Source organism: Anser brachyrhynchus (assembly GCF_964034855.1).
Source record: "Anser brachyrhynchus genome assembly, chromosome: 4".
Classification (NCBI taxonomy): Eukaryota; Metazoa; Chordata; class Aves; order Anseriformes; family Anatidae; genus Anser; species Anser brachyrhynchus.
Window position 1 is genome coordinate 63,192,048 of NC_137698.1, and position 22,408 is coordinate 63,214,455.

Below are 22,408 nucleotides of genomic sequence, written 5' to 3' on the forward strand. Positions count from 1 at the left end.
GAGGGAAAACAGAAGCAGGGAAAGGGTTAAAAGATTGTTTATTCCTGTTAGCATTGTAGCTCGCTTCTGTACCTACATGTGGGAAAGAGGGCGCGTGGATCTTAGTCATTTCACGTCACAGAAGATTAATGCAGGAGAGGCTAAGTGGAGGTACGACATCACGTGTTCCAAGGCCATTGAGCGATCCAGTGTCTAATTTATTAAGATAGCAGGCAGATTGGGCAATCTGATATTTCTAAATGTGTAGCGGCTGTCGGTTTGGTGCCTCACCACCTTTCCGTCTCGGCTATGCTGCAGCATGGGCGGTGGCAAGAGGCCGTTTTGTCCCTGTCTGGCTGTGCGGTGGCACCTTCCCTCCCAGGAGGGCCTCTGGGTGCCTCTACCAGGCACTGCCTCCCCTGCCTGGCCCCGGTGGCGGTGGCCCCACGGGGTGACGAGGTGCAGCCACTCCGGGATACGAGGCAGCGTGTGCCGGTGTTACACCTGCCTGTCACGTCCACCCACCTTAAATCCCAGCCCTGCTCTTGTATAGATCCTGACAGAACAGCTCGGGTACGCTGTGTACAGTCAGAGGAACAGTATTGATTTTGCTGTACCTGAATAGAATTCTTAAAAGGAAAACAAACCTAGCGTTGTTTCTTTTGACTTTTGTGCGTGGGTTTCTGTACTCACCGTATAGTATTTGATCTGTGTGAAGTACAGAGGCAGAGCTTGATTTTTAAGATGAACATGACCCAGGCTCTGATCTGTACAGGCACAAATTCAGAAACAGTAAATAGTTTTGCACATGTTTTTATGGCACATTTTTAATTGAGGTCTAAAATAACAATTTCCTTTCTACCTACAAATCAGAGAATCAAATGGTCAGTTTTTCTACATTTTTTCTGGTACAATTATCAGGAACCATACCCTACTATTTCAGCATTACTAAAAAGATTAAAATGTACTTTATATGCAATTCGCTGGGCCAGCTTCAGATAAGCTAGCCTTTTCCAAAGTGTATCGTGGTTTTTTGAGGTTTCTGCTGTGAATTAAGTTTACTAAAATATGATTTTGAATGCAAACTTTAAGGCATAGTATACGTTAGTTGTATTAATAATTATATTGTTACAAAGACAGTTTAAAGCATTGTTAATGCAGACACTACCAATACTTAAAAGCATCATTGGCTGATGGTGATAATACAGCTTCACTAGTGGATGATTTATGATGGTAAGCATTAAATACTCTCTACTTTAAAGTCATTAATCCCTACTTTCTTCGAATACGTTTAATTAAAAAGTTCCATTTTCCAGTAATTGCTGTTTTTATGTAACCCCAAAATGGAATTTTATTGAGGCACAAGGTCTTTTATATAAACATCCATCTGTCCACCGTGTAACTGTGCTGGGACAAGTTTTGTAGATTGGGTGAGAAGTGGAGAGATTACAGAATACTGTGTCCCTGTAAGAACTGTGAACTTTTGTCCTCTGAGTAAAGGCTCTGGAGGATTTTTGCTTTCATAATTTTGGTACCAAACAAGGGAACTGCAGAGTCAATAGGAGAGAAAATCATGAAACAATGGATTTAGTGTCTAGTGGAGTTGCTTTATTAGTTTATAAAGAAAAGCTCTTCTTTAGTCCTTTTTTCCTGTGTCAAGTTCTGCACTGCAAAGTATCATCTGCTTCTTACATTGTTCCCTTCTATTCAAATGCAGAATTAGGGAAACCTCAATTGCATATATAATATATATATACATGCATGTATATATCTATGTTTCAGGCTGAGATATATGACTAATAAAATAAAAAATATGTTGGTATTAATAAGGTTGGCATTCGAAAAGTATGAAATAAATGCATGGAAGTTTGTCAGCTTATTAATCATTCCATTATAAGTGGTGTTTTTACTTTCATTGCTCTAACGTCTAACCACAGTTCATTGGCTAAAGGCCAAGCTAGCTTTTGCATTGGCACATTACCATGCGGTGTAGTTCTGTACTTCTCTTCCATTTATTAATGCTGCAGACTTCCTACAATTCAGGCTAAAAATAGAACTGGTTATGTGAAAAACACTGCATTTGTGCTTGAGCTGCAGTATAGAAACAAGAGGATTTTATATGGACGAGGAACGGATTCATGACACAGAAGAGCTAGCTGCATATACTCTGGAAAAAGCTTTATTTTTGCATGGTTGTAAATAAGATTAGAGTTGCTATGTACACGTTAGTCTGAAGGATGAATCATATTTGCGGTATTGCCTCAGAATGTATGAATCTTCATGTGTGTCTGTTGTATGAAGGAAAGCTGATTTCTTGTACAAGGAAACCTGAAAGTAGTGCAATGTAAAAAAGTGGATTTGTAAAGTCAAAGGCATATAGTAATGTTTTGTTTTGCAGAATAAAGGGTGTCTTCATGTGTGGCACATGTTTTGAAGTATTCTCAAAAAATTACACACTAAATTAAATCTTCAACTGCAACGCTACATTTTCAGACTTGTATTTTGGCAAGGCATAACCTTTCCTATTGTTCAGTAACTCAAAGGCAGCATTTGCCGTCTCCAGACCATTTCACCACAAAAAACATTCCTAAACTTATTTCTGAGTTGTAATATAGCTGCACACTAAAAACTGCCAGCATTCAAATGCAGTCCCTGTGCTCTTGATCTTTTTTATAATGCTGTGATTTGTTTTGGATCAGCAGTATTTTGAACAAGGCAAACAACGTCCCTTTTTCCATCTGAACCTAAGGGAGCTGCCAGGGACACAGGTGAAGAGTGATAGTGGATGCATTTCATAGTCAAAATGAAAAGCAGCAAAACTGATAAGGTCTCATTGTTGCACAAATAGAAAAAGCTAACAGTTTGCATATCAGAAATATCAGGTGTTAGGACTTGACTCAGAACTGCTGAATAGTAGCTTGTTTGCCTTTGGAGAAATAGAGAGGAAGGAAATGTCATGCAGCAACATCACACATGATAGTGATGGGAGATGGCAAACAGGGAAATAGACTTTTCCTATGCTGTTTCCTAAAGATACTGTTTGGACTGGCTGTGAGGGTGGATTATTAAGGAATTCTGATTATTAAATATCTGCACTTGGCAGAGAGGAACATATTTTGAAGTGTACAACAGTCTCAGAAGTCACTCTTGTTTTGCCCTTCACTCAATACTATGTAAGAAATAAAACTGGTGATTGTGTTAGGAGAAGAGGCAATAATAATGAAATGAGAATAAATTGTAAGCTGTATGATTTCTGAACTATCTAGAGGAAATGAAATTAAGAAAGCTTTCAAATGCCATGTGCTTTGCACCAGGCCATTGAAGCAGTGAGGTAGAACAACAGCTATTGGGTAGCTTTGTCGATTTGTAACCTACAATTCCATGTAGAAAAAAGAGAGATTAGTTCACAGGACAAGTATTTGGTCCAAAGTGCTTAGCTCCTCCCCTTAATTACTACAGACCAGCCTTAGCCTTCAAATAATGGTGAGAAAACATCCAAATCCAACATAGGCTGAAATCAATGAATATGTTCCTATTTACATTAAAATTTAATTTTGTCCAGACAGGCTCTCTGAAATTGATACTCAGCGCTATACCAAGTGCAGTATAAAGAATCATATCATGCAGTCAACATGATGCACTTTTGCAATATAACTTAACGCTAAAGTTAAATTAAATTACAAAGATAAATTTTATGGTCTCTCTTAAAATCATTTCAGAGCTCGGTTCTGATCAGAGATGTGTAAGACACAAATCCTGCCTATCGATCATTAAATATACAAATAGTTGTGAGAGAAGAATCGCATAATACGATGGTCTGTATGAGACTTTCGTTATGATGCAGGCTGGTGATTTGATGTATTGATCCTTTCCTGCAGTTAGGATCTCCTCTCGAGGAGCAGGCTCAGGCAGGTTGACCTCACTGCAGAAAACACCAGCCAATCTATATAATTTGGGTGAGGCCAGATTCCACCAGGAAGGTCCGTAAGAAAGAGGTAATGAATTATTCAGATTCTGGGTTTTCACAGCCTTCAGACTTAAGCCTGTCAGGAGGAGGATGAGACTTCTGCTGCGTGTCCTTTTGTTTTCACTAGCTGAACTACAGCAGTTGGATGCAGTTTGCCTCTGCCATTGGGACTGCAGTAATAAGTACCCGTGGTATGAAAGCCAACCGCCCCTACTTTGCCTGATTTGTCATCTGGGAAGAAAAGGAACCAGATAACCTTCACTCTTCACTTCGGTGTAGGAGGTAGAAAAAGGCATGAGTTCAGCTGGTACAACAATATTAAAATCTCGCAGCACTGTTGTGATGCCATCGAAGGGAGCATTTTTCAGGACATCTCCCGGTTGTATAGAGGGTGAATGGGAAAAAGAAACATTTACTGAAAGGATATCCTTTTAATGGCTGGGTAACTCGAGGAAGGGTGAAAAATCTGAAGTTTCAAAGTTCATTGCAAAGAGTCCAAAAAATATAAATCTATTAAAAAACAGTATTAAAACTTCAAAGAAAGAAAAAAAAAAAAGAAACATAAATACAAACAATAAAGCCCCTTTCTAAACCCATGAACTGCAGATCAAAATAGAAAGATTAAGCAAAATCACAAAGAAAGTAATAAGAGCTACATTTTCCAAAAGTCTGAGGGGAAAGGTTTATCAGATAGTCATAGCAATGGCTGGTGGGCCTAAGATATTTTTATAATGTTTAAGAGTGTTGCAAACCAGAATTAATTCCACCACGTACTGTAATGATTCTGTGGTGCCAAAGAGATAACTAAATGAGGCAGATGTCAAACCCATCTCCACAAACGCACCTCCAGTATTAGGGCTTGCCCTCAGATGGGGAAAAGGAGGGCACAGCTGTCCGGGGCGGCACGCATTACGTGGGGTCCTGAAGGTGGTTGACGGAGTTTGTTACGTAATGAGCTAAAGATGTGAGTAAGACTGCTTCTGTCCGGGGTAAGAAATGCTTATTTCGGTCCAATACGGACACCAAGGAGGCCTTCAGATGAGGTTCCCTTCAGGGTAGGGTGCGCTCGGCTGTCTGCCGAGCGTTTCAGCAGCAGTTCTGCAAGACCCAGGAAGTTTTCAGCAATGCCATTTTGATTACAGCAGCGTTGAACCCGGTGCCCTTTCACCACCACAGGGAGTGAGAAAGATGAAGTCCCGGATGGGATGCAGGAGAGGAGGGAGAAGCTATTGGAATTGTGAGGGAGGTTGGGGTCCTTGCTGACTGCGCTCACGGTTGTGACGCTGTCACTGCTGCCACCACACAGAAGGGCAGAATCAGTGGCCAGGAGAGCTAGCGAAGTTACTGCAGCTGCCTACATTGTGCCAGGGTGCAGGGGGGAGAGGGCACTGGTGGAAGCTGTTAGCTAACGTCTCTGTTAACAAATAGAGGGAAGGAGGGAGAGAGGAATGAAATTGGGGTCCAACACACTAGTGAGAATAGCTGCAGGGCTGGGTGTAGCTGTGCAGTGTTGGGAACTGTTTCTGTTTCCTACACGCTCATCGTATTTGTCTGGAAAAATACATTTTTATTTATTTTTTTAAGCTTAGACTTACCTGAAATGAATGCTGCTTCTTTCCATTCTCGCTGTTGCTGGGAATTGAAATGGCTGCAGATACAGAGCAGTGTAAAAACATGATGAGCTATGTAGCTTGGGAGCAATTGAGCAGCTGAATACTGCATTATTGAGAAATCATTTGCTACCTCTGGGTGTTGGTGAGAAACTGGAGAGTCCTATACTGGCATTCAGGGCAGAGCATAGGATGAATAAACATTACTGAGTGCTGAGTATTTACTAGTGAATCCAGCATGGAGCTTCAGTAGTTGCACGTCATCCCACTGCATCTTGCAGGGTTGGCAGCACACAGAGAAGAAAGCTTGAATTCCAGAAGATTTGCAGCAGAATTGATCTTATATTGTTTCCTAAATAACCAAATTATCAATGAAATGACTGACATTTTGCTTAATGTGCAGGAGGTGATCTGCATAGCAAAACAGTCGTATTTTCAAGTGACAATACGTGAGAACCATTTAAATATATATCAGTAGTCCTCAAGGGACTTGTAGATCGCAACATGAAATTGTTGTTTTCATGTGCATACCTTATTGTTGCCAAATTACCTCTGGCTTAGTATTTTCTTTCTTATCTACTTGAGATAGGAATCTCTTCAGAATGAGGGGCTCAGTAGTTTGTAAAATAGCCGTATATATCTCTAGCATTGCATAAATAATAAATAATAAGGCTTAGATGCTAATGATCATTAATATTGCAAGTGTTAAGCTGGAAATTCTAATTCCTAGTTTCTTAGGTAATTGCAAGTATAAATATTTCTTGACTCAGCATGGTGAGCAGTCACAAAACGTGGAACCCTACCCTGTGTGGAGTGATGGCTATTAAGCATATCCTGGACCCAGTAAATCTCAGGCTATGGAACTTGTCCCAGAATCTGCTCTTGCTACAGAACGGTGCTGCAGAAACTCATCCTGCATTTTTTAAAGCTAACACAAAATATCCACTCCATATGGTTTTGGAGACATGCTTAAAATATGAGCCAAGTTCAAGCTGATGCAGTTCTGTCTTGCTGAGCCCTGAACTAGTCTTAAACAATTTCTTTGAAAGGTGCAAACACATTCATCTCAATGAAATTTTGAGTCAAAGCCTAAAGAAAGAAATTTCAGTGACAGTTTTTAAACCTTTTCATTACTGTCTGCTTAAAGTAAGTGTATTTAATTTAGGAGTAAATATAGTAAGTGTTCCTATACCATATTTACAAGCAGTTTTTCACCTCCTTCTGGATATCGAAAGCTCATATCGTTCCTTACCTTTGTAGCAAAACCAAGGACTTCAATCTGCTTATACACTGCCAATTCAAAAATCTTTGGCACAGAAGGAATTGGAAAAATGGAGAGAGAGAAGAGTAGTCACAATAAACAAGTCAGGGATTAGTCCATGGTATTGGACTACTTAAGCTGTTGGGGTTGAGAGCTGCCTTTTCATTCTGGCCAAGGATCATTTAAGGTATCATCGCTAAAGTAAATGATCCTATAAAGACTGGATTTTGAATAGCCAGGTTCAATGGACTACTTTTATAATTTAAATCAAAGTGGCTACTGAACTTGCTGCTTGCTGCATTAAGTACTGCAAAATCTCTGAATCGGTAATTTGTTTAGCAAAGCCAGAAATGCACTGCACAGTGATCACACAATGAAAATTTCTTATCAGTTCCCACATCTCAGCAGGAGTGTACCTGGCTCTTCAAAAAGTGAAAGCAGGTAGCAGGAGTGATGGGAATCTCAAAAACACTTACTTTGGCTTAAGGTGTATCATGTAGGGAAGGAGCATGGATATAGTTGATCCACTGAAATGCACTGATGGAAGAGACTTAAATTTGTCTTGACATACTGTGCATGAGCTTAGAACAAAGCAAAAGCAATCCCCTCCAGAAAAGCACGTATGTAAAAAAAAAATAAAAAAATCATTTCTTGTGATTCATAGAGATAAATAAATAAATAAATAAATAAATGATCTTCTCATTTATATCTCCGTGTTTTTAATGGAAATCAAAGATGTTTTTTAAGATGGAAATGTTCTGTATTCACATGTGATTCTTAAAAAACACAAGCTATTTTGAGCAGTGAATTGCAAGCCGGCCAGTGAAAGAAGCAGCAATATGTTCCTAGGAAATTTTCAGTCCTCCCTCTGTTCTGCAGAGGAATGATACTTACATTAATTTTGAAAAATAAGCATGAGCAGAGAAATTTAAACTCGGCTATAAGCCTTCCCTTTTTCTATTTCCAAGGAATGAACCATATTGAAGACTGCAGCAAAGCACTATTGTTTCAGTACCACGCTGCAGGGAGTGCAGAGTACTTGACATTACCCCTGGCAGTCACACCTTCAGCTACGGCTCTTCTACAGTGGCTGAAAAAATACCCACGGTGCATCCCCTGCCTCACTGCAGATAGATCAGTAACATATCACGGACCTCTGAAAATATGTATTTGTGGTTATCCATAAAACAGTGTGCAAAGACATCTCAGTTCTTTTCAGAGGTCCCATCCCACTGAAGTCAATGGGACCTTTCCCAGGAAAACGCTCTGGGGCCAGAACATCTATTCCCATCCCTGGATCTATTCTCTAGAACACGAGTAGGGTATGCAGAGGAAAGACTGCATCTCAGCATAGAAATAAAATGTTATTGTCTTCTGACTCGTTAGTTAATAACTCAGAATCTTTGTGGAGGAGAAAAAAAAAAAAGAGCTCGGAAAGAAAGCACTGAACCCCTTCAAGGCTGCACCATCTATTCCAGGTATACCTTCACTGTCAACATCCTTCCCGAACATCAGACAGTGACGAATACTCCCATTGAAATGTTTCTTGTCACTTCTATGAAGGGTTGTAAATCTCTATGAGCTGTGACTATTCAACAGTTTCCATAGTTTTCAAGTGATTAATATGGGCATTCAACCAGGAAAAGTTTCAAGCATCAAGGAGTTAAAAACTAAATTTTATGGAACTTCAGGGAAGGCTCATTGCCATTAGGTTCCTCACCGGTTTGTTTCAGAAAAACTGATGTAGCCTCATCATACGTTAACATTTTTAAGGGTCATCTACATGGAATTTCAGAAAATTCCATTTTTCGCTTACGGCTAGTGAAACTTTTGCTTTATATGGACAAAAGTGGTAATGATGGGAAGATGCAGTTCTCAAAAATTGCTTCTTTTGGTAGACTAGGGCTTGGCTGTCCAGCACCAAATATGTTTCCTTCTTTAAAGAAAGCGGCATGGGATTATGGCAGTCTCACCGCATAAGTATTGCAAGGCTCGAGTCCCACTGAATTCTCTTTAAAATGCAAAAGGCATTGAATGACTGAGACGATGCAGTTCTTTTGTGCTCTGTGGCATGGAAGCAGGGGGAGAGATTGTTAGCTGGGTCAGCTCTGCCACCTGCAGCTCGGAGCTGGCAGAACCGCAGCATCTTCACCAGGAGCGTATCAGTCCTTGACTATGGGAATTGTAGAAAGTCTGATGGAGACAAGAGGCTTCACTGAGAGGGTGTACAGAAATTAAATTACGGATAGAATACATAAGCTTCTGTATGCCATACAAAAATAAGGTAAAAGAGAGTTTTCACATTGGTCTTTCTGCTAATCCTCGCTGCTATCAGAACAGACTTCCATTCTCAGAACAGAATAGAAAACCAGCATCAGAACAACAGTCATAAAGCTGAATACATTCTCGGTGTGACTGTAGTGGTCCCAGAGCTGAGTCTGACCCCGTACTGCAGGCAGATTTTGGCTCTGCTGATAACTGAAGTACTACAGGAAATTATTCTGTGGATCCATATTCTCGGAACCCTCTAACTCCTGTCTGCAATGCCTCCAGTATCTCCTCATATAACTTCCTTCCTAAAACACGCTCCTTTCTGAAACCTATAAATTCTAGTCTTCTCCTCCAAAAAAAAAAAAAAAAGTCATTAAAAAAATAAAATAAATCAAATCCTTCCAGATGTGTGCTTTACTAATGCAGAAAGCCATGTGCTTTATTATGTTCCCTACTTTCACTTCCCCGAGCCCCAAGGGTATAACATTACCATTTTCTCAAGTTGGATCTCAGCCCTGTAATTGATGAATTGGACATAGGATCCATATGGAACTCTATCAAAGTCGCTGACACTCTATACAACGCCAAAATGCATGCATATGTGTCCCAGTGGTTGCTGGGCACCCAAGAACATGGACTTTTCAAGCCAATGACTTCTCTTGTTGTAAAGCGCTGTGGTCCACAAATCCAGCTCAGTGCTATTCACAGTGAAACAGTGACGGTTCTGCAGCAGTGGTCAGACATCATGGTGATGAGTTCAAATAACAAAACATGACTGGAAACCAAATCTAATCAAGTTGGGCTTATATGAGTAATGTCAAGATTTCAGGATGTTTTAGCACTGCAGAGGGAAAGTGTATCATCTGTTACGATACTCATTCTTCAGTGATTTAAAAGCCAAAGAAGCATATTTTTGCTATTAACTTTAGGCTTAGTTCAGTTGCCCAAGCACTTAAGACACCTTCTAGTGCCTGAAACATCCACACGGAGCCTTGTGTCCTTCTGGGACAGCAAGAGAGACCAGCTGGCTCAGATACAGCACAATCTATGGCATTTCAGCTGGCACTAGACCCCGTGTGCGGGCAAATGAGTCCCACCTTTTGTATTGTCTATATGTGGAGCATGGAAATGTCTAACTCGTGTCTTGTCAAGCACTGCTATTAAGGATTCTGGGTCCCTAGAAATGTGGAAATTATTTCTGTGATCATACACTGTCACTTCCCTGAAGTCTTTAAGGTATTTTCCTGGGTGACTGGTTTTGAGCTGTGCAGAAAATGCTTGAAGAAGAGATTGGTTTAGTTGGTGTTCTAAATATTGTTATTATAGTGCTACAGTAAAGGCTTGTATATTTTAATATTATACAATCCTTGAAAAATGTTAAAATAGATATTTTGAAAAGGAATCTTATAGACTGAGATGAGGTGGTCTGTGGGGAATAGGCAGTCGACACCTCGGGCTTCTTCTGTATGCAAATGAATGTAGGAGTATGTAAAACATTTTGTTAGCTTTGTTTTAAGGAGTCACTCTGTAAAATCGCACAGACAAACCTGTCTGCCAGTTACCCTGCTCACGAGTAGTTAAAGATGGCAGGTGGCAGATCTCAGGACATGGTCCTGGGCAAGCTGCTCGAGTCCCCTGCTTGAGCAGGGGGTTGAACCAAACGGCCTCCCTTCCAACCTCAGCCACCCTGTGATTCTGTGGTTTTGGCCAACCCATATATATAATGCATCTTCTCCCAGCATTTTTTGTCTAGCTCTTTGCAAAAAAACAAGATACAGATTGTCATTGGCAGATGCCTCAGACTTAAGGTAATTGGACCACGATCTTTTCCTCTTTCAGGGATTTGGTTTTGAGTCATGTTGGATTTCAAGTAGGTCTCGAAGGGCACAGAAAAAGACTGTGAGATTTAATATCAATCATCGTTAATCCAGTTCGTTTTACATTTGTGTCCAATTCTCATGAGCTAGATGAATTTAAAATGGACTCATCACTACAGAGTGCAATGTCCTCCTGTTACTCGAGCATCTGACCTTATAATTTGCAGACTTCAGAGGGAGAAATTGGCTGAGAATTCCCCAGCCCCAGCACCAGAAGAGGAATTCACGCGAGCCTGTGCTGCTCCTAGATATCAAGAAGACGAGAGTGTCCCATGTCTCAGTGCAGGGGCCCCGCGCCTGTCACTTTGAATCCATGTGTGTGACCTCAGTCAGCCTTGCTGTGTTTTGGGTCCATATCCAACTTTAATCTTGGGTATGAAAGGAAGGAGATTATAGGTAGGCTTAGCACCAAGTTATCTACAGACTACAGTGACGGCGCAGTTCTTCACGGTGCACATTACAGCTTGTACACAATAGGAAGCATCTTTGCCAGATGATAAAGAAGAAACATTCTCTTTGTTGCCAACAATAAATATATACAGAGGAGTAAATGTGTCAGGAATAAAGTGTCCCTAAGGAAATCTTGGAAGACCCTACATGTATATTTACATACTTTTAGTCCCAGCAGCACTAGAGCTGTGCGAGTGTAGTGCTCTGCCCAGGCTAACTAGTTTGTTAAGAATTATTACAGCTATCTGTTTCATACTAGCTAGTATCTGTGCATAATGACATGATTTAGGCTGCCCTGCCAGAAACACAGATTTTTGAGAACCGAAGCAGTGGTGTAGATTATAATCACAAATTCCCCTGTCTCCCTCACACATGCACAAAACCTGAGCAAGTGCCTGCAGGTTTCAGAATAAATTGAAGAAGAACTCAAAACACAACATCTCTTTCACAGCACAAACTGGATCCTGTATGAGTTTCGGAACTTGATGCTCTTAATTTTTGGTAGAACGTTGAACCAGAGGAAAGGCTGAGCCCAGAGTGCACGCTATGGTAGCAGCTCTCTGTCTATTAGATTACCTTGCAGATATTTGTGTACAAAAAATATATTTTAGAAGTGTATGTAAGAAAAAAGTCAATGAGGCAATTGCAGATTCAATTTCTACAGCTGGAAAAAAAAATCCTCATTCTGAAGCTCTTCATTCTCCCTGCTGCTTTATGTTATCTTTGTTTTAACTGCTCTTAATGAAAGGCTCATCAGAAGATAGTGTCAATGCATAATAATATTTAAATGCTGAATTCATCTTTAAGTCCTCATGGCAGCTCCCTTTTAGCTATTTTTCCTGCCTGCTCGGAATCTCTGTTTATATGAATGAGAGTAGAGCATGCATGGGGAGACTGGAACAAACATTGATCAGCTGTGCAGCCCAGAGAGAAGAATTTGCTTCATGCCTTACACGTTTGTAAAAGCATGGAAGGAAAACATCACCTGCTGAAATAAATCCAAGGCGCTCCGTCAGCAAGACCTACTAAGAATTCAGTAAAGGACTGTTGCACTCAGATCAAGAGTCACATTACATTATGCCTGTCTGCAGTGCCCATTCTGAGCTCTAATAATTTGACCAACTTGTTGCCCTCCTCGTGTTGGTAAAAAGCCAAACCTTCCCTGCTTTTAAATGCAGTTCTGCTTTGAAAAGTGGCTCTAAAAATGACATGTGGGCTCCATGTTTGTTCTGTGTCAGCTATTTCCTTATCAAACGTGCTCAGTTAACAAGGAAGGAACCTCTTCCTCCTGTGTGCCAGCCCTGCAAATTTCAGGTGGAAGCCAGGGGTCAGTCTGGATTTTTCCTTCTTATGTAGGATGACCAAAAAACAAGGGTTCTGCAAATGAGGGTATGCCCTCAGTTACATATGTGCAATTCTGTCGTCTTCTGTGGCTTTGCATAAGGTTTAACTGACTGGAAATGTGGTGATAAACAGGAGGGAATAGAAACCAGCTCGCTCCGTTCTTTATGCTAGATCTGCTGTGCTAACAGGAGCAAAAAGCAGTGAACAGTGATTTTAATTATTAAGTGAACAGATAGAAAATGTGTAAGAAGCAACTGTATTTGAAGAAGGGGTCTGCTTCAGAAATGTTCAGTTTCAACATAGTAGAGCATTCAAGCTGACAAGGAAAATAAAATGCTTTTTTCATGGACATGTCATTATACATGTGATGGGAAGAGAATGTATGGTCCTCATAACAAGAAGGGAACAAAATTATTTGAATTATTTTGCATGAAATAGAAAGATAAAAGTTTTTCTTTAAAGCCTTCATTCCTGAGAATTCTTCATTATGGGGTGCAGCAGGTCAGAAGATCACTATGTGTACATCTTGCTATACTGGAATGAGAAGCTGCTATGGGCATTTTATGATTTATTAATTCATCTTTACAGCTATGCCAATCAAGCATGACAGTTTTCTGCTCTTCTAAAACCTCTGCAGTCTGGAAGACCAGAGTTGAAGTTTACCCTATTTTTTAAAAAAATACCTAAGGTAGCAAATAGTGAGCAAAAGTTGTCTCAGATCAGAATTTTGATCCTGCAATCCCAATGCAGATTAAACTGAGCTGTAGGATAGGTTAAAAAAAATAAATAAATAATAGATTAAAAAAAATAAAATAAAAATGTTGAGGATATACTTTCCAGCTATGTAAATACTGATCAACTGAATCTTTTCTCGGTGAATTAATTCGATTTTGACTTTTTCTTCCAGTTGTGTGTAATACTGGAGCCAATGCAGGAACTGATGTCAAGACATAAAACTTACAATCTAAGTCCTCGAGACTGCTTGAAGACTTGCTTGTTTCAAAAATGGCAGAGAATGGTGGCCCCACCAGGTATGTTTGTTTTCTAGTATTTAATTTATTTTATAATTAAGTGAATATGGAAACAATGGGAAATTTTGGTGCAAATATACTTAAAAAGGAAAGTAATAAGAATTAACACTATTCCAAAATTAAGCTTGAAAATGATTCTGATTTTGCATTATTTCAGTCTGATGCAACACAATGTAAAGCAAGTTTTACAGATGTGCACATTCAAATGGATCCACTATGCATAGGACATAATTTAGTTCAAGAATACATGTAGATAGAATACAAAATGCCTACTGGCTCCATTAGAATTCATAGTTTGTGTAATTCAGCTTCCTGCTGTGATTCTGAAATTACAGCTACAATTCATAATTAATTGTCTTTGAGTCTAATATAATGTTATTTACAGGCCTGGACCTAATCTCCTTCTCTTACCTGAAAATAATAATTCTCCCTTTTTTCATATTATTAAAGATTTGCATATTTAAGACTATTTACATGGATGCCCAGGCCAAGTTTTGCAAAGTACAACTGCTACCTTTGTTCTACTCCAGTTTAGGACAAATTATGCAATTGCCCCAGTTTGGTCTAAGTTTGGAAGATTTGCAAATAGATGGCATTCAGCACTTTTTAATATGCTTCTTGGGAGTGTCAGTTTTAAAGATGAAGCCCACACCAGAGTTTGAAAAGAATTCTATGATATTTGTTGTATCACTGGCAGCAGTAGGGCAGAAAGCTGCCTGCCTTGTTCCATTGTCTCTGGCCGGCGCAGCTGAGGCTGTGATCTACATCAGAATAAGATCTGGATTTTTCTTTAGCAAAACCTTCAGCAAGTTACACAGCCCCTTTTAACATCGTGATAATTACCATGATGTACCCATTGGTAAAATGCTTTCATATATCTTTATAGATAATCTGGGAGAATAAACTTCATTAGTCCATTATATAAAATTGAATGCAGATTCCACTGGTTTGGTTCCAAATAGTATTCCAAGGTTCATATATTAAATTTGAACTAACTACTACTACTAGTAGTAAACTTACGAATGTAAAACTAGATGAAAAAAGTATTTCAACACTTCTGCTTGTGGTTCATTTTAGCACACACTTTACAACATCTTCCATTTTCTTTGCTTCTCACCATTTTATTGCAGCAGAACCCACAAGACAACCGACAACCAAACGGAGAAAAAGGAAAAATTCTACCAGCAGCACTTCGAACAGCAGTGCTGGGAACAACGCAAACAGCACCAACAGCAAGAAAAAGTCAGCCGCTGCAAACCTGAGTCTATCAAGTCAGGTACCTGTAAGTCTCACTTTCCTTTTAGGCCCCAATCACTTACAGTGCTTTAATTCTTTCCTTGTAAAGAAGGTGCATTCTTGAGCCTAAACTATAACAAGCAAAAGGCGGCCTTGCACACACAGTATGCCGTGGAAGCTGGGGAATTAGTGGGGAGATGTGAAGAAGCCATTCTGCAGTGCAGCTTTAATGATCCACCCTGATGCAGGGCTACCTTGAGGAACAGATGTGATTTTTTTTAAGGCTGAGGCCAGCTCGCCAATGGGACTCTTTCCGCTGGTGGTGGGACTCAGACTGGGCCCCATGTGTTCAGATGTAGCACGAGCACTCAGAGTGTCTTGCAGACATCCAAAACCCCAGTGCTCTGTCGGCGTGAACCCCTATGGAGCAGGGTTGCCACACCTGAGCAGACCACTTGGCTCGCTACATTAGTACCTTATCGCTAATCGGTGCTGGGTTCGGGTGCTCCAGTGGACAAGGTTATGAGTTACCTTGCTTGCAGAGTTTATCTCGTTCTCAAACCACTCCATTTGCACAGGGTAGATCCCTTGGAATATGGGTCTCAGTTTATTCACCTCACTAGCTGTAACTGTTGGCATCCTAATTATATAGGGAAACACCAAATCATTTCTAGAACTCCACCAGCATTTTAATAATGTCACATTTATTGCCTTAGTCATGATATAGGGGTAATGTGACCCCAAATTGTGACAAAGTATGCCTTAGTCAATAAGGAGATAGCTCATGCATTTTAAAGTTGGGGAAATTAATTTGATATTATAGGAACTATAAAGTGGTATCTTGGGAATAACATGCAGGGATTTTTATTGGATTTCTGATCAGCAGATAGGAAAGGGCTATGTCTCTTCTGAAGCCTGACAAAGAATATAGGCCTTTTGTTAGCACAAAGCAGGCACTTCCTAGAAAGCTTGAATACTCATAAAAAAGAGGAGTAGACTAACACCAGTGAAATGAAATGAAATGAAATGAAGATTTTTGTTTAGCAACTGAGTCAGCAATCCACTAGCTTACAGCAGCTTTGGGCTTCAGTACATTAAACTCATATTTTCTCCTTGTCATATTAAAATTTTCACGTGGCTCCCATCCCTGGAGTCAGATTCTTTCCCTAATATAGTCATCTCTGGGCTTTTCTGGCAGCACGAAGCAGTCAGAAGGCCAGCTACCTGATCCCCTGGTGGCAGAGACCACTCTGCCGCTCTGATTGTGTCTGCCAGAAAACCCCTTGGATCAATAATCAACCACACATATGAAAAAACAGCAATTAGGCGTAAAACTGAGCAACCAGCTAGTTCCCTGCTGCCTCCAAGTTTAAAAGACAGTAAGATCACTGTATCTCAGCTGCTCCCTGCCCTGAGTTCAGTTCGGCAGGACCAGAGTCTGACCCCCTGCCCCTCTGAAGCCTGCTCCTCCCTGGAGAGATGTTGACTTTTGTTGGCTTCAGTGGTAGCCGCGTGTGCTCGTACGTTTGAGTGTAATTGGGCCCTCTGATAGTTACCTGTCACTCCCACTGATACTCAGGCTGACTTCAGGAACTCAGAGGCTATTCCTGACAGACGGTAGTCAAGACTGCTCTTCCTGATGGGGATAATAGTTGAGCATCTGAGACATCACGGTGAAGTTTATCATGGTATGAGGGATGGATTTTTAGTCTTCATTGACTTTCAGGATGCTACGTAGCTATTTTTTTTCGATACTGTTTGCTTTCTGTACCAGAGTAGCAAGATGGTCCAAACTCTTCTTTTATGGAGGATCAGGTTTCTTTTTTAGGACCCTTCTCTTTTCACTCTGAACAGTGGAAAATGGTTAGCTGTTCAATTTGACATACTAACAGTTCTCCCCATCTTCCCGAAGGCAAAGATAGCAAACCAGATGGAATTGATGGTTGGGCCATCCTGTAGGATAGACAGAACTCAAAATAATTTTAGCAGTAAGATATTTTGGTGTAAAACTATTCAACACTTTTCAGTTAAATAGAGAAATGTTACTGTGTTTATTCAAAATTATGCATTTCTGACGTGGTCCTTCTTATTACAGACATGCCACTGCTTTCTGAAGTTAGTGGCAGGTAGCAGTAACTTGCCTTCTGTTTCTTTCTCTTAACTTTACCTCAGTGAATCAGTCAGTAGATAATGTCAGATTTTCTTTATATGCAATAGAAGACAAGATACCTTCAAACACAATATGAGAGTTTTCTCAGTCTCCCACTATTAAAAGCTTCATTCAGCCACAGAGCTTTCTGTGAATGGGTCTTTCCTGCTCGGTAGAAAAAAACTTCTGAAATCATTGATTTTCCATGTTGAAATCATTCTTTCCATTATTATTAGAGAAGAGGAACGAAACCACTGCATCTTCTGTCCAGATGACTTGCATAAGCCAAGATAGTTCCAGTTCCATTTTTTCCATCGTCTTTGCTGGAGATCCCCACCAATGGGCTCACATTCATACCAAACCTGCATTAATATAAAGTCATGTACTCCAGATGCAAGCTTCCTCTTGTTCTCCAGTGGTTTCTTCCCAGCCAGCAAAGACAACCAGACAACCTCTCCACCATAACAGAGTCTAAATTCCTGTCACTTCTATGCTTCTATATTGTTTTCTCTTTGATAGTAAATTAATCCCGGTTATAGAACGTTTCCATGGCCTCTACTCTATGTAATGTTTCTTGGTTTAGGATATTAGTAATTATTCAGTTTTGCTGCTACAGTAATGCTGTGTACACTCTGGCAAATATGTGAACTTACCATAACCCTCATCCGCTTTTCTCACCCACACCATTAGCTTCTGTTTGTGTAATGAGGTCTTCATGTCTGGAGAGGCAAATTTTCCACTTTCAAGAAAGCAGCTGGAGTACTGTCAGCTATGACAAAGTTTGAAACTTCTGAAATATTTCTCATTTTCCCCATAGTCCCTTCCAGATCTTCAGATAAATACACGGTGCTAAGCAAAGTTAGATCAATGAGATGAAATGGTGTTTGTCACATACACATGCTTCTTCATTAATAGGAGGTTGTGCCGTTCCCTCTACCTGAGTATTTTCTGATCAGTTCTTCAGGCAGGGACAGTACTGACAATAGAGATCCAAGCCCAGAAAGTAAAATGTTGTTGTATTTCCATGCATGGGTCAGGTTAGTACTGCACCCTGAAGTTCAGCTGCTGAAACCTAATCAATCAGTATCATTTGTACCCTTTGTGTTACCTTAAATTTATTAGCACTTTGAGTGTGCTGACACGTTCTGATACATCTTTAATGACACAGTCTTCAAAAGCATCCTAAGGGGCTCTGTCAGTGGGTGGGTATGCATCTTCCCTCTCATCAGTAATTTGAACAGGGTCACCCTCATGCTGTCCTTATGTTTCTAGCTGTTTTTTAATACTTCCTCAGCTCTGCTAAATAAAATACAAAGTTTTGCCCGTCTGATGGTTACTTGAACTTTGTTACACTCATTTTCCCTTATGTATATTTCCCATCTTCTATGATTCTGTTAATTCTCATGCTACTGGTTACAGAACTTCATCATCTCCTGTTATCAGTAGGACTCTTCCTGCCCAAGTCCCTTGTTTAACACTTTTCCTTCATATTGCGAGCTTTACTTAAAACAAGTTACTGGTAAGTAACTACCAGTTACTGGTAAGTAACTGGTTTTTCAGTTATTCAGTGATTCTTTTGACTGGAATCTATTGATGCTGAGGCAACGTGCTGCAATGGGTTGGAAGCAGAACTAAATGCCACTGAAGCCTCCCCAACAGCACAAATAGAAAGATATTTTTCTCACCTGAAGTTTGCTTCTCTCAGGCTTTCATTGGTGCAGGCAGAATACTTCCACAAATGCATTGGGTTTTGTTTAGTGTGTAAAGAAAGTTGACAAAACAGGGACAAAGAAACTGTAGTCCACTCAGATGTCTTAGTCTCAGCAGATTCCAGTCATTCCAGTCAGATTTGTTCATGATCTTCATCTTGTCTGGTCTTTGGAAGAAATGTTAACCCATTGTGCAGGAACCAGGATTACCAATTTCCTCTTTCCTCCAAAGAGCAAAGATGGGCAAGACTCCTTCCACAAGGGTGACAGAAAACTTGTCTTTCTCATGTTAGCTTTCCTATGATTTCAAAGTAAGTTAGTTATCTAATTTGGGTGTGTCATCGTTTATCATTTACACATTACTAATTTCCTCTGATATTTGAAGCTAGTTGCAGTGTTCTTCCATGCCTTTGCTCAGGTTTCAAGCCTCTTCACAGGCTGCGATATGATATCTTTGCTTTTTTTTATTATTATTATTATTATGTTTCAAATAATATTGTCTTGCAAAACCAAGCCTTCGTTTGTAGACTGGTGACCTGTAATCTGTGGATTATAGGTATAAGCAAGACGATCAAAAGTGGTTAATACAGCCATATCACTTAAAAATCACTTTCAGTTAAGTTTAGTGAAAACAGTCCACATTGATCTATTTTAATCTATTTGAATTTGGAAATTTGACAACAATGCACAACTCTCACAAACTCTTAAGAACCTCTACGCTGCTCCCAGTCATAACTGTAGAAACTAACAGGTGGATTTTGCTTTTATTTACTAATGAAGATCTTGTTGAGTGTAATACTGTAGACATGAGCTCAGTGAAATATCATTTGTGTTGGAAAGAATAAAGCATCACTACATGCCACTAAGTAAATCAAATTCTTTGTTATATCCAGAGTCTTAATTAGAGCCTCCTTGCACTCTTTAAATGAGTTATATACCTCAATAGTCTCAATTTCTCTTTGTAGTTCTTTTTAAGCTCCTCAAAAGCCAAATCCATAAATAAACCTGCTGATGTGGGAGGGAGCAATACAATCTCTTACGTGTTTCAGAAACAGGGAGCAGGTTTAGGTGTTTTGTAATAGATGTTGTAGTACCAGAGCTACGGTTCCAGGGCTAGAAGATTAGTGTCAGAAATTATCCCCAAGTCTCAGAACAGTGCAATGCAGAATCTAAAATTTAGCCTTAAGGAGATGAGAGTGAGCAAATTGGTTTCCAGTTGTTGCGCTTTACGAAAAATGTACCAAACAAGACCAGCACGTCAAGTTAACAGAGAGGACTGTGATGAGATGTGAAAGATAACCATTTTCTTCTAGAAAGTGTTTACTCTGAAACCTAATTAAAATGTCAGTTCTGTTTCTACAGATCATTTCAGCACAAATGTCAGTCTGACGTTTTTTCTTGGAGGTAGTGACCATTACTGCAGAGGGCAGCAATGGGGCTCTAAGTCGTTAATATTTTTTGTGGCAAGGAGTTATGAAGTCAATTATTAAAACAATCACAACTAACACAATTCTGTAAGAAGGAAGGAGGAGATACCCTTCTTCTTTTGACTTAGCACTTCCAGGTGTGCAGGCTGCTGAAACTAGTGCAACTTTCTGTTCTTGAAGTATGAGGCTTGTTTGAAACATTTACTTGATAGTTTCAGGCATTTTTTAATTATCTCAGGCCTGTGAAGCACTGCTTGTGTACTTCTGGGGACAGTGACACCTACATATTAACAAAGCAAATTAATAGCAAAGCAAAATAAAATAACAAAGCAAAGATGGAAGGCATAGGTATGGGGATTTTTACATGGCCCACACTTTTTTTTTACACTTTCTTACCTCCACACACCAGTAAGATATTGATTAGACACAGGATGATCTTTAAAATCCCAAGTTAAAAAGTCTAGTTCCTATAACTGGGTATAGCAGAGCTAAACTTTGAGGCTAGGTATAAAACAGATGAAGCCTGAGAAATGACCGGTCTGTTAAATAGAAGTGCTTGCATTTGGGTTGTGTATGAAGTGATCTCTGTGTGTAGTTTATATGCATCAATTTAAGTTTGGATGGCAATTAGGGATATTGCAGGATGAAAGGTATGATATACATGAAAGCTGCTTTTGTGGTTATATGATTAAATAATACATTTCTATCACATAATGTAAAACATCCACTGCTTTATTTACAGGGCTTCACTGCAACCATATTTTACTATCATGAGACATTCCTTCACCAAAAATGTTGTTTCTAATCACAGAGTAAATTAATAAGATTGAGTGACTACAGTCTAAATCTTTTTTAAACTAATCTAGTCAAATATGTGCTACCATAACTAGGCCATAGCAGTATATGCTGCCGTGCAAGAGACTAGGGTTTAATTCTTGGATTCTGCTTCTCACTCCATGAGCAGGAGCTAGGAGCACTCCAGAGCTGCAGCCTCAACCCTGGGAGGGATGGAGCCTTGTGTCATTCAACAGCAGTGACCCCCACTGGCCAATTTAAGGAGAAGCATTGAGGGGCTCTAAAAGGAGTCACTTCCAGTCCTCCTCAGAGGTTGGTGGTCATTGCACGGGAATTAGTGAGTGGAGGTTCAATGGGGTGCACTCGGTGGGGTCTTCAGCTTTTCAGTCTGAGGAGCAGAATCCTCTCCGGGGAGGAACCAGCATGTGCGCTTCCTGAGACAGTATTTTTGCCTGACATAACTCTAAGCAGCAGGATTGTCAAGAATATATTATATACACTTTTAAATGTCCTGTAACTAATGCTGTGATATCTATCTCTTAAATAGAATGAGGGAAAACTCCACTAACCTCAATATAATTATAGTTTAATTCCCAGAGAGAGAGAGAGAGAGAGAGAGAGAGACTCGGTGTCATGGAGAGAAACATAAGTGCAAACTGTCCTCTCAGTGGGTGTCATTAAATTAAAGGAATAATATTCGAGAAGAGTCGGAGAAATTAGAGAGGGAAAGACTTACATGGTCATTGAGCATCTCCCCACTGATGCACGAATGTTCCCTGCCACAGATTGAGTTTTTTCCCTGTCCACTGTTAGGTGACCGGAGCAGCAAAGCTAGCACTTTCCATTGGGGTCATTAATCCTCAGTCTGTAGTTCTCAGCAACAGGAATGTTGTCTTATCAGTGGGGGTTACATTTTCGGTTCCTTAATGGCATCTTAGTACCCTAGCACTTCGGAGTGGCCTAAAGCGATACTCTTCCTTTCAGCACTAGCAGCTATTAAGCATATTTACCCCTCCCAATCATTTGGACGATGCAATACATGTTTAATTCTTTTCCATGGCCTCCTCCCCAGCCAGCTGCTCTAGCCCCATAGCTATTTTTGATGCACTTCTCTAAGTCTCATCCAAGTCGCTGACCTCTTCCAGCACACAGAACTTGAGGCAGCATCAGAGGTCCGTACTCAAGAGCACTGAAGTTAAAGGAACTGTTGCCCCCTCGGTCTGTGACTCTGTATTGCACTCACTGTGGTCCTTTTTGCCTGACGTATCGCTGCACGCTCCGATCCAGTTTGCTGTCCTCTGC

At 40.1% G+C, this 22,408-nt stretch overlaps 1 protein-coding gene across 19 annotated transcripts in view; it reads left to right on the plus strand.

Moving 5' to 3' along the window:
• LDB2 (LIM domain binding 2) overlaps positions 1–22,408 on the plus strand; it is a 218,109-nt gene that overhangs the window by 192,673 nt on the left and 3,028 nt on the right. For 6 of the 19 annotated variants that reach the window (XM_080588947.1, XM_080588941.1, XM_080588955.1 and 3 more), the window contains 2 exons: positions 13,667–13,790; positions 14,921–15,072. In XM_080588947.1, the coding sequence (XP_080445073.1) occupies positions 13,667–13,790; positions 14,921–15,072 (276 nt within the window). Of the gene's footprint in view, positions 1–13,666; positions 13,791–14,920; positions 15,073–21,275; positions 21,419–22,408 lie in introns of all 19 variants that reach the window. The other 13 variants (XM_080588953.1, XM_080588950.1, XM_080588945.1 and 10 more) reach the window with 5 other exon arrangements.